This window comes from Salvia miltiorrhiza, chromosome 6 (assembly GCF_028751815.1).
Source record: "Salvia miltiorrhiza cultivar Shanhuang (shh) chromosome 6, IMPLAD_Smil_shh, whole genome shotgun sequence".
NCBI lineage: Eukaryota > Viridiplantae > Streptophyta > Magnoliopsida > Lamiales > Lamiaceae > Salvia > Salvia miltiorrhiza.
Window position 1 is genome coordinate 17,890,028 of NC_080392.1, and position 15,209 is coordinate 17,905,236.

Here is a 15,209-nt window from a genome sequence, read left to right on the forward strand (position 1 = left end):
GGACATGCTTCCCCTATTAGCCAAAATTCCCATGTGGGCAATTATCTGCAAATTACTCCCCCAAAAAAAAAGCATGATGATTTTTTTTCAATAATAATGCATATTGAACGATTATTGGTATAAATTGGATTTTGAGAGTAATGAGAGAAAAACTCTAAGATTTGATTGAAAGATGACTTATACGTGTTTTGATTGGAAGGTGCGTAGTTACTCTGCTTCAATTGCAGCAGCTTATTGTTTTGATTCTTGCAGCCACAAGAAGCTCACACATCTCACCATTTTCTCTTCTTCTTCTTCTTCTTCTTCTTCTTCTTCTTCTTCTAGTAGTAGTAGTAGTAACAACATAAATAATTCATTTGATAGTTCAACTTCAAGGCAAAGTTTGAGGGAAAGATCTTTCGTAGATGGCAAAATTCATCAAGGAAAAAGCTCAGTTGCTCATGTTTCGATCATTGTTGCGAAGCAGAAACCTTTCTGGAGAAAACTGCGATTTGGGTCCAAGAAATTCAGGAGCATAATCTTGCTTCATGTCATCTGCTTCGTCTATGGTACACCCTATTCTCTTAAGTTGCATATAAGCTTCCCACGAGCTACCATTTTAATAACACACAGCACAATTATAGTATTTGTATATTTACGACTACATTTCTGCATATACAAAGCGGGAAGAAATACAAAATAAAATCTAAATATAATTTTTGAAAATAAAAAATTGCACGGACTCCGCCTGTGTCTTTATGCAGTAGGCGACTGTTTGCATACATATTTCCTGAGTTTCTTTCGATTCATTCTTATCCCTATTCTTGTATTTGATTTAGCATATAGATTCTTATAATCTTTGCTCACTTTATTGCTTGAAATGATCTACCTAAACAAGGGATGTGATATCATATAGTATTTTGAAATTATTAGCCCCAAACTAACAAAATTACATACAAACTTGTCCGCGTTGTTCACTTAATTGTTTGTATAAAATTAAGTGGAAATGGTAGTAGTATAATTTAAGAAAAAGGGTATATGATTGGATTTGAGCATGAAGAGAGTTTGGTGTGGTGCAGCGAGTAACATTGCTGTGATTAAAGAGGTTGAAGGCTTCACTGATCCAGCTTACTTCTCTGCTGTCCGCTTTGCTGTCTCTTCCATTCCGTTCCTGCCTTTCGTCTTCAAGGCACGGAATGACGCCCAGGTTCGAAGCTACGGCTTGGAGTTGGGCTTCTGGGTTAGCCTAGGCTACCTAAGCGAAGCGCTTGGCCTCGTCACGTCTGATGCTGGTCGCGCTTCGTTTATCTCCTTGTTTACAGTAAGTCATCATGAATTTTCATAATGGAAAATGCAGTATAAAACTCAGAGAAATGTATGTTATGTGTTATGTGTAGGTTATTGTGATCCCACTTCTTGAAAGTATGTTAGGAGAGATCGTACCTGCACGAACATGGTTTGGGATTCTCATGTCTGTAGTTGGAATCTCTATGCTCGAATGCAGTGGATCACCTCCTAATGTAAGATCCTTTTCTCATCACATTCTTCCCCTGCCACTACTTTGTTTCACGCTCTCTGCTACCAATTTTTTTTTTTTTTTGGAGATAAAAATTAACTCTTCAGTCATGTATTGACCTTACTTTGCCTACAGTTCACAATCATGAAGCTTTTTAGTTATAGATTACGGCTAATTAACGCAAATGAATAGCAAAATAGTACTATTTGAAACAAACAAATAACTCTGTTATATTTTTCGGTTGCAATAGCAAAAACTGATATTTTGAGATATTAAGTGTAGCAAGTGTTGGAAATATGGTTTTAATGCCATATCTGGAAATTATTATTTAATTAAATATTTATTATTTAATTAAAATAATGATTGTATGTTAATCTACATCTCGAGTAGATCAACGTGATATACTTGAAGTCTCAAAACCGATTTCCGATGAGTGAGATATTGTATGTCAAAGTTTGGATGTTGAAGAGGAAAAATAACATTTGTTATGTTATCCCACATTGGAAAACATAGAGTTGTTTTTCATGTATAAGAATAGCAAAGCACATGGAGTTAATAAATTGACTTGTGGGCTTGCTAGTGGGCTTGATCTAAGTACTAACCTCGCGCACACACACACGCGCCGCCGACGGACGGACGGACGGGTCGGGTACGGGCCGCGGCCAAAGACTTGGATCTTGGTGCTTTGGGGTGGTGTTTGGGGCCCAAACTATTTTTTGGACCAACTCCATTGGGCTTTTAATTTTTGGCCCAACAGAATTATTTTCTTGGCCCAACTGATTGTTTTTCCTAAGCCCAGCCCATAACAGCAACAGTTGACAGCAGCAGCAGAAGAAGCAGGACGCCAACTTCGACTTCTGCATGGCGTCTTCAATTTTGCAACTAAGTTTCTTCAATGACTGCGCCCACCGGCCAACTCTTCAACCTTTACGGCTTCCAGCCGTCGGAGTAGAATTCAAGGTATTGAATTCATACTTACCACATGTCTATAAATAGACTTGTGGAGAGCATGCAGAAGAAACGAACAACACCAACAAATTTCTGCATTCTGCCATTTACACTCACACTCTCAGCAAACACTTGTGCTCAATTCTTGATCCTATTAAGTTCGCCGGAGCTCGCCGGATTGTGGTGCTACATCCGACGAGACGTAGTCGTTTTACCTTTGGGGAAGATACGCCAAACCGAAGAGCACTACCGGGGCGATAATCTTCTTGCGGGAAGAGATTCATCTCGACTCGACTTTGTTTATACGTATAATTTATTTATACAGTGTATTTCAGTTGTATCGAATTATTTGAGTTGTAATTTCTCAAATTATTTACTTTGTAATATTTTCAATTATTTTGAGTTGTAATTTCTCAAAATAAATATTTTGTAATATCTCGATCGTGTATCCGGTTATAACAGCAAGTTTTGTGTATAGATTGGCGATCTGTTCAACTTTCTCAGCGCCATATTCTTCGGCATTCACACGCTCCGAACAGAGCAAATATCGAGGACAACTGGAAACGAGAAGATAGCGGCGCTTCTTGGATACGAGGTGTCTGTGGTGGCTGCTCTCTCGACGGTTTGGTGTTTGGTGGGATCCAAAGATGGGATATCTTTGTCGTCCGATTGGATGTTTGCATTTCCGTGGATTCCGGCTCTCTACACCGGTGTCTTCTCCACCGGCTTGTGCTTGTGGGGAGAGGTAAAATAGGATCCCGCATTGTTATAGTGGTTAATGTCTGAGGCCAAATATGCTTTAATTAAACAAGATGTTTGATTTGATGCAGATTGCTGCGTTGCGCGACGTCTCAGCGACGGAAACAGCTGTGATTTATGGTCTGGAGCCGCTGTGGGGAGCTGGCTTTGCGTGGTTCATGCTAGGTGAAAGGTGGGGTGTTGCTGGATGGATCGGCGCTGCTCTCATTTTGGGTATCTTTTTCTATGCTTTCTCATTATACATAAACATCATATAAATTGGATATCAGATCAACATATCTAATTAATCAGGTTACGAAGTTTGAGAAAAATGTTAATTCATGTACATTTTTATTGATCATCTTATATCCGTAAAAAATAAATATACACAAAAATGAGTGTCATAAAAAAACTCATGGGGTGGTTTATGGATTTGCAGGTGGAAGTGTAACCGTGCAGATATTTGGAAGTTCGGGCGGCGAGAGTGTGAAGGAGAAGAATAAGATGAAGACGAAGAAGACGACGTTGTCTGCTTCACCGGTGATGGTCAGATCTTCGTCACTAGATAATGTGATGGATGTATATAAGAAGAAATAACATCAAATGCTAGTTTTGGTACATATATATATTTTTTCACTTTATAGGATCTCAAGCTGTTGCATGTATATAGTTAGAAATAAAAAATATACGACAATGAGATTATGCCTGAGTTGTGAAATTATAGTCCATATATTTTGATATTGGAATATTAGATGTAGTTCTTGACACTTGCCAGACGCATCCACTTCGCCAATGTCCAAGGAAATGGACACTTTTACTTATTCCATCCTAATTATTGCATAAAAAGCTGAGAAGAAAAGCAAAGAATTACACTCTCACTGTCCCAGTAGTAATGTCCTAATTACTATATTGGGACGTCTCACTAATAATGTTTTATATTATTTTTATTAAAAAATAATCATTTAAAATATTATTAAGAAAGTCAAACTCATTTTATATACTAACTCACTTAAAATAATCCTTAAATATCTTCCATCAATTTACTTTATACACTAATTATATTTTTCTTAATACCTGCTCAAAAGTAATGAGACTTTATTAATAAGACAAAAAGAGTATTATAATGTGATTGTGGGTGGACGAATGCAACGACGCGAGTATGAAAAATATCCATAATTGACAAAACTCGTATACCAAGAAAGTAAATAATTTCATACTTACCTTGATTATTATATGAAAACTTATTAAAGTAAAGAATCTTCATTGACAATATGGGTGCGTTCTCCTTGGTGCAAAATGATGAAAAACATATATTTTCATTATTGTTTTTACTATTTTCATATGTTATGTAGGAAAGATAATTTTCTTTGGACAGGATGGGAAAAAAAAAATTCAAGTAGCCCCTTTTTTCTCCTTTTTCATTCCAATTAATTATAATATTATCATGCCAGATTGATGTGATAATATTTTACTTGAAGTATTGATGTGATAAATTATGTTTTCCACCTTAAAGAACATAAGATGATAAAGATGAGATGGATAAAATTTTCTCATATTTTATTATCCATCTTTTTTTCATGATAAATTTACAATTAAAGAGAACACACAACCTAATAGAAATTAAAAATTTAGCATTATTTTACTATAAAATTTTGAAATAAAATACTTATTCATGGTCAATAGTCATTTGTAAATAGAACACTTATTCAAAGGCTGTTTCAAAAAAAAGAAGTGTGCGCAATTTATGTCATACAACTACTCAGACAACGAGGCACCTTAGCTGCATACTACTTCCTCATGAGCCTGTCGTGGGTTCTTGATTACATGCAAAACTAGTGTTTAGCTTGCTTCATGTTACAAGGCATTATATGAAAATATTTCAAAAGCAACAGAAACAAAGTAAATATCTAGAAACTGTCGGATTAAATAGCTGTTGGCATCAACATAAACAGATACAACACACTAAAAGGCATCTCCTACCACAACACTATTTTATTGAAGACCATGCCTATTATTGAACTAAAACACCCAAACAGATAGGTGGTACGAGGGAGGCATGGCAAAACATGCAGGGTTTTCACTCTTTCTTGCCAATAAACAGACCCCACCTCTGCTCACCCGACGAGCTTCTCATCAGCTTAGCATTCCAACCTCCGACTATGTCGTTGTAGTCCTCCTACATAGACGTAACATGGAGTGCAGCATTATTCAGTCATGAGTAGTTTTGAGTATAACAAATGGTTAATCATAGTTTGTCTCCCCAACTCTCTACGTTTTCTAAAAAATGTCTCCAACTTATGTTTTCACTTTAAAAACCCCTCAATTTTGGGAAAAGTTTGATTTACGTCTTATCTTATAGACTCCGGTCACTGAAGGATGAGTGACCTCACCGGATTCTTAAGGTAGGGTTTCTTTCTGAAATTTCACATTATCCAATGAAGATTTTGGCAAGGTGACTCATTATTCCGTTGCCAGATTGTTTAAGGTGGGTTATAAATCAAATTATTTCCAAAGTTGAGATTTTTTGAAGTGAAAATGAAAGTTGGAGACATGTTTTGGAAAACGCTTAAAGTTTGTGACAAACTATAATTAACTATAATTAACTCTTAACCCAAATGAAGTCTTACCTCAGAGAAGTCTCTTATAAATGTTTCCTTATCCTTCTCCACTGCATCCAATTCCTTCTTGAGAACTTTCATGAACTGAGCAAGAAACCACAAGCCATTAGCTATGCCCTTTGGGGGAGTTTACTATTAAGGATTAGCCTAGATAGATAAAAATAGTATTGAAATGATAGGAATGGAGAAATCCTAGTATTTAAGATAAAAAATACTCAATCATGTACATTATAAAACAAAAAAAGTAAACGCCCGCTTAGTGTAATTTGGTAGGACGGTAGTTTAGGGCAAAAAGTACCTGATCAGTACGATCCTCAGCAATGACATCAACGAAGCCAGCATCACGAAGCATCTGTAAGCACGAAGATGGGGAGAAAAACTCAGTAAGGATAGGGGTTCAGCTGCAGCGGTGGTGTAATATTGACTGTGATTGCAGATGTTACCTGGCCATAAGCCTTAACATCATGTAGATCGTATCCCCTTTGCTTGATGTACTCTGCAAATTCAGCAGACGGGGTCCCAGAGTTTCTGCAGTAATCACTGATGAGGACTTTGCCTCCCGGCTTCAGCCACTTGTAGAACGATCTGAACAATGCGGGCTTGTCCTGAAAATAATACCACGGTTTGCAAATTAGACAACGTTGAATGACTAAATGAATTAACAATTCCCGTGATGCCTTTCACATATGTTGGAGAGAAAGACATTAAGATCAGTACTTACTTGAATGTGAAGGATTGTGTCGCGACTGTAGATCACATCAAATGCGCCATCAGGATATTCTTTCTTGGTACAATCGGCAACTTCAAATTCAACAGCACAATTGAGGCCAATGGCGCGCTCAAGAGCAAAAGAGATCATATTGATGGAGAGGTCTATGCCAACAACATGGACGTCGTACTTTTCTGCCATGTAGAAATCACCTCCACCAATGCCGCACCCCACATCTAGGACCTTCTGGCCGGGCTGAAGGTCCAGTTTGGCCACAAATTCTTTAGTGGTATCTGTCCATAATCAGAAGATGAGTGCATAAAAGATATTACCTTCTAAATTCTTATGAAAAGAAAGCTTCACGGAAAGTTTAGAATAACAGCTGATACAAGTTTAGCAAGAGCTTCCCATTCTCCATGATTAAATGGTTAATTTCAACTCGAATTCCAAGCAAAGTTTGCCGACAACATTTTCTCAATGTTAGATGAGTCATGGTAATTCAGTGCTCGAGATATACTTTTCCGGTAACCTGAAAAGCTTAGAAGACATACCTAGTCCTCCGGTGCTAACATATCCCTGTCCAAAGACGCGCTCATAGCGCAATATTCCACTACATTTATATTGGACAGTGTCCAAGAACTTCTGGAATTTCCTGTCATCATCTGAAGTAACCTTTTGCCAAAGCCAGCAAATCTGCACCAATACAACAGATATGAAGAAAATATTACAGTATGTTTCTACTAATATTTCGACAAATTGAGGATAAAGATGATAAAAGTAAAAAAGACAAGATATCAAATGCCAAACCTCTCCATTATTTTGCAAATGGATCAATCCATTTATACCGTTTTCTTCTGGGATTAGCTATGAGAGGCTTGGGTTTTACATACAAGGGATTATAGTCTAAATTCAACAACTAAAAACTTCAATCCTTATCAAAAAAAAAAAAAAAAATTGTTCCGCCGTGCTTCTAACTAAAATTACACTCCAAGAAACATCTTCATGAGTTGTTTGATATCTTAAGGTTTCATATCTTTTTGCTTCTAGTAAGCTAGATGACAAATTTATGACAGGTAGAACATATTGATCGAAGTCAAACAACGTTACCTGATTCTGATTCTTCTTGTTTTTCACATAAGCTCCAATGCACTTGCAGCCAATAAGAGCAAGTTCAAATGAATTTCCAGAATTATCGGCAGCATGGCATTCTTTAAATATCTGCAACAGACGAAGTAGTTGTTAACCGAGTCAAAGTCCAAAAAGGTTCAGAATTCAGCACATAACATTCCCCGATTTTCATTAATTAGTTTTTGGTCCAGAGGCAAATTGAATTATGAAATGATATAAATTGGTTTCCTGGTCCCTTATCTCAATATTAGGTTGAGTTAATGATATAATCCCCGTAGAGACAAAGTCTCTTTCCATCTTTGCAAGCTCTTATCAGTTCCAGAAACAACAACTAGAAAAGGACATAAAAAGGCTCAAACCTTGGTATAGAAACTTGGTTCACGGTAATGAGTGGGATTAGACTTTCGCTTGTGATCGCCGGACTGATGGAAACATGATTCTCTGAAGAATATATAGCCACCAACTTTCAACCATTTGACCATTCTCTTCACGAGGTCCTGAACCTGAAACAAAATAGACAAGTGGTCATCATGTAGTAATGAGCAGAATCGAGAGAAAACACGAAGAATTAAGGATCTAAAGTATATTCACAGGAACAAGAAAGGGAGGCTAGGAACTTTACCTCTTTGTCCGAGAGATACATCAATAGCCAGTTTGAGAATATGACATCCAGAGACCCTTCAGAGAAGTTCAAATCTGGGGATGTCACATCAGCGCAAATAAATTTGACGTTTTGATGGTGCCCGTTGAGAGTTTCATTCTGCAAAAAAATGAATTTTGGGTTTTGGATTCTGGAGTTCCAGGCAAAGTACGCACTCAAACAATAGATGATGTCTCAGATAACTTTGATCTACCTTCTTTATCACACTTTCAATAAAGTCGAGAGCTATGACTTGACCAGCCTTTTTAGCCAATTCACCGGTGAAGCGGCCAATGCCAGCTCCAAGTTCCAGAACTGACTTTCCATCAAAGGGTGGGAGCAGGGATATCACCTAAGAAGATTTAGTAGAAGACATTAATTAAACTAAATACTATTAAAAAACAAAATGAAATAAATATGGCACATTAATATGTATAAGGTAATGAGTATAATACATTCACAGAAACTAAACAACACAATAAAGGCTCAAAGCATATATGCCAAAACTACGCAAAGAAATAAGAAAAATTATATTTTCTAGCAGTTAGTTTGAAAAAAGCATAGCAATGAACTCCAATAATAGCTACCTCCAGAAAATACAAAGTTCAGCTGTAAGCTATAAAATTGCACGAATCTCTTTTTCATATATTAGATAGTTAGCCATAGTGAAATATTAAGTCACACACAAAATGGCCTCGAAGTGAAGATTATTCAAGAGCCACTTTTTAGCAAATTAGAAGTCTGACATATATGCTAAGATAATTAAGGAGACCTGATATTTCTCAAACTCTCCATAAAAGGTTGTTCCGGTCTTCACCTTAATCAATTACACTGGTGTTTAGGTCCAAAAACCAAATCAATAGAGTTAAAGGCTATTCTTTTGATGTTGGGCAAAAAAAGCTCCAAATCATGATTTTAGAATCATCAAAGCTGAATGTTCTTCAGTTCAGTTGTTCACAGTTCACACGTACACACCGGATTACCATTTCTCAGGATACAATACAATCAAACATCATTTCACATCATAGGTATGACATAACAAATAGTTGGAACAAATTTTATTTTATTCTTGTAACAAGAATCGTCATGAAGTAATAATGAGATGATAGGAGCTTGCATAATCACCAATTATTGGGTCACTTAAGCGCAGAATTTCAAATTAAACACATCCACTAGATGCAAAGAAAATGACAGAGAAGCCAAAATATGCAAAGCATAACCAAATTAATCCTATTTCACACATCCCCTCTCTTTATTCGTGCATAAGTGAAATAGCTATCACCAATAACTCTATGCTGAAAGCAAAAAACCACATCAAGATCCCCCCCCCCCCCAAAAAAAAAAAAAAAAAAAAACTTCAAAATCAAGAACAACCCATCTTAATGCATTAAATACAAAATATATACCCAAATTTATTTTTAACCAACACTATTTTCTCAGTCAGAAAATAAATTAACTTTTAGTTTTTCGGAATTTGGCCCACGCTTAATCCAACATGGAAGCCAGAACTTCCTTTAAAGAACTGATATGTTCGTAAGAACTGATCTCACAGAAAAGAAATGATCTACTCGACAAAACTGATGTCACGAAATAATTAATTTCCTCCTTGCAATTAGGATTACGTGCTCAGAATTTTAAATAGAACGATTCCAAAAAAATAAAAATTATAATAATGCCATACGTATTCCCAAAAAAATACTCAAAGAGAGAGAGAGAGAGAGAGAGATTATACCTCAGGCCTCTCTTCTTTGTCAAGATCAGCCGCCTTGGAATCAAGCATCATGGCTTCCAACGTCAGGCCCGCAGAATGCTCCATCCAGTAACTCTTCTGAATCTCACGCTCTTGCTCTGCAAATTAGAATTACATCAAACGCAATAAGACAATGCTCAGATAAATTTATTCAGAAAAGACACGAGGATCATGAATTCACTCAACCATGAAGGGCAGCCATGGTGAGAAGCGAGAAGCAGCTGATTTCGGCTGTGTGGGCTGGTGAGAGATAAAAAGGGGTTTTAGAGAGAAAATGGGGGCTAAATTCCAGAAAATCTAACAACCCTCAATGGCAATGCGAGATCTTGAAAATGTCCTGGATCTTCGATCGCAAGATTTACCCTTTTGCTGCATTAGCTGTGGGTTAGGAGGTGAAGATGGTTGGGTATTTATAGCGGAAAATCGGAGATATTGAGGAAATGGTGTTAAAAAAGTGAATTGGGTGGTGGTGGGCTTGCCAATTTTGCCATGTACGAAGAAGAAGGCGCTGGTAATAAGGTGAGGGATGCGGGGAGGCGAGGCGGAGAGTAGGTGGAAGGGGGAGGGGAGGGTGGGGGGTGGGGTACTGAATCACGAGTATGATTGCACGGCCAAATGGACCACTCCCACGTGAACGTACCCAAGATTCTCTGCCGTTCCACAAATAATCATTATATAAATGTGATTAAAGATTCCTACGCTCACACTAATTTTCTCTTCCACATCGAATTATTTGAAAAAAAAAATTCAAATTTTTTCACCCAATCTCATTTCTATTCTATTCTTATTTTTCTCACATCTCTTAATTAACACCACTTTCATAATTATTTTTGTACTATTAATTTAATTTAGATAATTAATTAATTAAATATGTTTTGATTGAGAAGTTTAATCTAATTAATATTAGTTTTTCCAATTATTAAGTTTGTCAAATAATGATGAATTCATATTCTTGTAACCACCTTTTTGTCTTATTTTCATCACATGTCATACCTCATAACTCATCTATACAATATATAAAAAGGCAGTTTAACGATTATTTTTTTCCACCAAGTTTTAAAAATCAATTTTTTTAACTGCTTCCTATTTTTCAGCAAGTATGCAAAAATTACGTGTTCCACTCATTTTTCTTTCTACTCCACCTTTTTCTTTTATGTTTTGATCTATTTTATTTTCTACATCTTTCTAATCTTTCGCTTTTATTTAATTAGCTTTATTTTAATTTTATTTTTGATTTTAATTTCTTTTGTTCATAGCAAATATATGACATCAATTTATATCTATATTTATATAATATACAAAATGATAATTTTAACGGATACTTTTTAGTGTAATTTTTTTAAAATAATTTTTTTAATACTCCATAATACCTATTTTTTTCACAATTCACACTCAATCCTGCATGTTTTTTTTTTCTTTTTCTCTTTTTTCGTTTCAATTGTAATATAATTTGATTAATGTTAAATATTTAATATACATATCAAATTAAAGATTATGAAAATAGCTTTAATTTGATATTTAAAAAATGGCTTTTTCCCTCCATTTATTCCCTCTCTTATTTTTCTCTCTTCTCCCACCATTTTTTCACTATTTTTTTATATTTTAATTCTTTTCTAAACATGATCACATTATTTTATTTTAAAAAAAAATATGCACATTTTAAATTTAATATAGTAAAAAAAATCATGAAAAATGAAGTTAAAACGATTAATTTATGAAATAAATTAAAAGTTAAAATATTTTATTTAAAATAAATTATTTTATCTCTTTGTTAAAATTTTATAATTTTATATATATGTTTGTGTATGAAAATACTTATTTATTTATTATGACGTATATACTACTCGATGATAATAATGCCTAATGCTAATTGTTATTATTGATTTTTTTTCATTTATTTTAATAACTTTAACTATCATTACGCTTTATACAAAGTTGAAATTTTATATTTTTAAATTTAGGATTTTATTAAATAATTAACGGGTGTGGATTGTTTTAGTTTATTTATATTAAAAATATATTTTATATTTATATATTTTAATTTTATTTAATATTTATATTTATTTATTTAAATATGTTGTTTAGTTTCAATGTTCATCGTGCATCGCACGAATGATAATACTAGTTTTTTATTTAAAAGTCACTCGCTGAACAATCTATATATACTTGAAATCAATGTATATTTTTTCATCTCGCAATTATTTTGCTTCACCAATTTAATTTGATTAATTAATTAATTTGTTAATTAAATAAGTAATTCTTTCGATCAATATAAGCAGGCTAATACTACTTATAAGTTATTTCAATAATTAAGTTTGTCAAATAATATTGTAAAAAAAAATTACTTTTTTATATTTGTTTCTAAAAACGATGTCGACATATAATAAGTAAAAGATTCAACAATCCACTTAAAAAATTATATTTATGTCCCCACTGTATATATCATAATAAGAGGACAAAAATGAATAATTCGGACCAATAGCATATCGCGACATAAAAGGCACTGAACCCCACGAAAGTATTGAGGGTTTTGTAAATAATTTTAGAACTCACTCTTGTATAAATAATCATAATTTTTTTCTGGGTGTCCAAAAAAATAGTCCTAATTTATTTATAAACATTATTCTACAATTGATTATTCTTTATATATTAACTTATTTATTTATTCTACCACATGATGGATCCTCTCTTCACTCACAATATAATTAATTATTATTAACACTATTTTTATAGTAGAACCATCTCTCCACTAATAATATACTTAATTACTTTTATTAAAACTTGTATCGCTCCATTCTATAACTATTTTTACGGGATTAAGGAAGTATATAAGTAAATACAAACACAAATCACGATAAAAAGAATTAAATTATCCACAACATAATCTCAATAAAAAAACATGAATATGAAAATATTCGAATTTTCAATTTTTGAAATAGAAATTAATTGATTTAATTGATAATATGTATAAATATATAAATCATCAAATATCAAAAGCAAGTATAAATGATAATGAGTGTTATTGTAGATCATATAATATTCTAAGATGTACTACAAAACTATTTATTTACATATAATTTTTGAATACATATTTACGCAATCATTTTGTTTAAATAAAAATTTTAAAGTAAAGTTCTTATCAACGTCCAAAATTTGATTTTCCAGAAAATACATGATCTGTTTTGATAAATAAAATTGGCCAATTTATTAAGTTTAATTTTATAATATAGACAATGATATTCCATTATTTTAGGTGGGCTTCGATTTTAATTAAAAAAAATAAAAAAAATGGTTCTATCGGTGAGTCATAAGTGTATACATGTCGTGCAGTAACAAATCTAGGAATTTAATCATGGCCGGGGCGAGATTTCATCAAAATTTTATGATCGGACGAATTTATATATATATATTTTTAAAAATCATCACATAAATATATATGTTGGGAACCTTGTGGAATATCATAATCCTTGTTTTGATGATACCAAAATTCATAGGTCTTAATTGTAATATACTAGAACAGTTTTGAACTCAAGTGTTAGAGTTCGTTTCTAGTTTAGTATGCGGTTCTGAAGACTGAAGACTGAAGACTGAAGACTGAAGGACGAAGGACTGAAGACTGAAGATACCAATTGAAGTATCAGTTGAAGAATCAGTTCGGAACTGATTACTTAATGCGTGCCACGTGGACTCAGCGGACTGATACTAAAGTCAAGTATCAGTTGAACATTCTTCCTCGGACTGATCTTCCAACGTTCAAAGGAAGCCACGTACTGACAAAAGTACAGCCGCATTAAATGCAGAGATCTCAGGATCTTATCTCTACAGAGGTCATTCCTATTTGGTGGTTACTTTATCAGAGACGTTACATCTCCTGTCCCTCAAGAGAGTCGTTTCCACCTAACAAAGAACCTCGAAGATTGAAGCCTCAGCCTAAATTCGAATTGCTCTCCAACGGAAGAAATCTTGAGGACGTTCTACGCCAACGGATCAATTCAAGAGTTCTCCTACAAATAGCGCTCGAGGATCACTTCAACCTTCACCGATTCAACGACATAAGCTAAAGCTCTGCCAAAATCGCTACTCAGCCTAAAGCTTAACCTCCCCAAAGCTTGAATCGAAGAAGAGAATTCCAAAGCCAAAATCAGTCACTGCTGATTACATACATTATCTTAGACCTTAGGCAAACCTCTGTTTACCCAGAAGCCAAGGTCAAACTTGCTACAAAGAACTTGTTCTTTGCAGTATAGTTGGCACTCGTTCAAACCTCCTTTCCGAAAGAAAGATTTGAGTGTTTGAGTGATTCGAAGTTCAGAAAGGTACTCTGACTCTGAGAGTCTTAGCGCGGGTTGTGCTAAGCAAGAGAAATCCGACACGAGTGAAGTGTGGGTACTGAAGAAGGGTTCTTCAGTGGTATGGTTGTGTGCACCCGGCAAGCACACGGTTTGGTTTGCAGTGCACCTGTTAAGCACTTGCGGAGTGGATTGTTGGTCTGATCAACCGACCGTGGATGTAGGAAAGGGTTTTTCTGAACCACGTAAAAGTCTCTGTGTTGTTTACAGCTTTCAGTTTTACTTTCCTACTTGTGTTATTTCAATTGATAAACTGAATACTGAATAACTATAAAGAGAAACCTAAGACCAACAACGTGCTCAACCAAGGCTATTGCGAAACTACGTTTAATTTCCGCTGCGTATGATATCAGTCTGACTGATCTATCTTTTGATAGTCAGGAAGAGTGTTATCATCTCTGTTTTAGCAAACTCGACTGAAGCCCATAAGTGCATCAGTTAAGTTCCAGCAACTTAACTGATAACTCCTTACTGAAAGCTTTCAGTATCAGTCGTCAACCCTGTTTGGTCAAAACTGTTTTCAGTCAACAGACGTCACTGTTTGCATGTAAAGTTTCGTTTAGATCTCTATCTTGAGATCCCTCACTTCGAGGAAAAGAAAAATAGCCCATAGGTGTATTCCCCCCCCATACACCTATTCGAGACCCCCGGGACCTAACAATTGGTATCAGAGCAGGTTGTTCGCAAGAACATTTTGTATCTGATTAGGTTCTAATTGATCTAGATCCTTTTTCTCAAAGGTCTCGAAAAAGTTTTCTCTTTCTTTTTGTGCTTGCTGTTTGCTCTATCTGCTGTTATATGTTTTTTTTATGGAGACTAACCACAGCAGATTAT

General features: G+C 34.7%; 2 protein-coding genes across 2 annotated transcripts; one reads left to right on the forward strand and one right to left on the reverse strand.

Moving 5' to 3' along the window:
- Window positions 1-3,948, forward strand: LOC130990263 (uncharacterized). Its single transcript, XM_057914496.1, has 6 exons — window positions 1-548; window positions 1,059-1,300; window positions 1,377-1,499; window positions 2,922-3,188; window positions 3,274-3,415; window positions 3,621-3,948. The coding sequence occupies exons 1-6, from the start codon at window positions 173-175 to the stop codon at window positions 3,776-3,778; spliced, it is 1,308 nt and encodes a 435-aa protein (XP_057770479.1). The 5' UTR covers window positions 1-172; the 3' UTR covers window positions 3,779-3,948.
- A 1,110-nt stretch (window positions 3,949-5,058) lies between these two features.
- On the reverse strand, window positions 5,059-10,678 carry LOC130990262 (phosphoethanolamine N-methyltransferase 1-like). The gene is made up of 12 exons (XM_057914495.1): window positions 10,213-10,678; window positions 10,009-10,124; window positions 8,491-8,628; window positions 8,259-8,396; window positions 7,996-8,139; window positions 7,616-7,726; window positions 7,060-7,201; window positions 6,521-6,801; window positions 6,243-6,404; window positions 6,098-6,151; window positions 5,809-5,883; window positions 5,059-5,357 (listed from the first exon to the last, which is right to left on the reverse strand). The coding sequence occupies exons 1-12, from the start codon at window positions 10,226-10,228 to the stop codon at window positions 5,259-5,261; spliced, it is 1,476 nt and encodes a 491-aa protein (XP_057770478.1). The 5' UTR covers window positions 10,229-10,678; the 3' UTR covers window positions 5,059-5,258.
- Window positions 10,679-15,209: the final 4,531 nt, after the last annotated feature.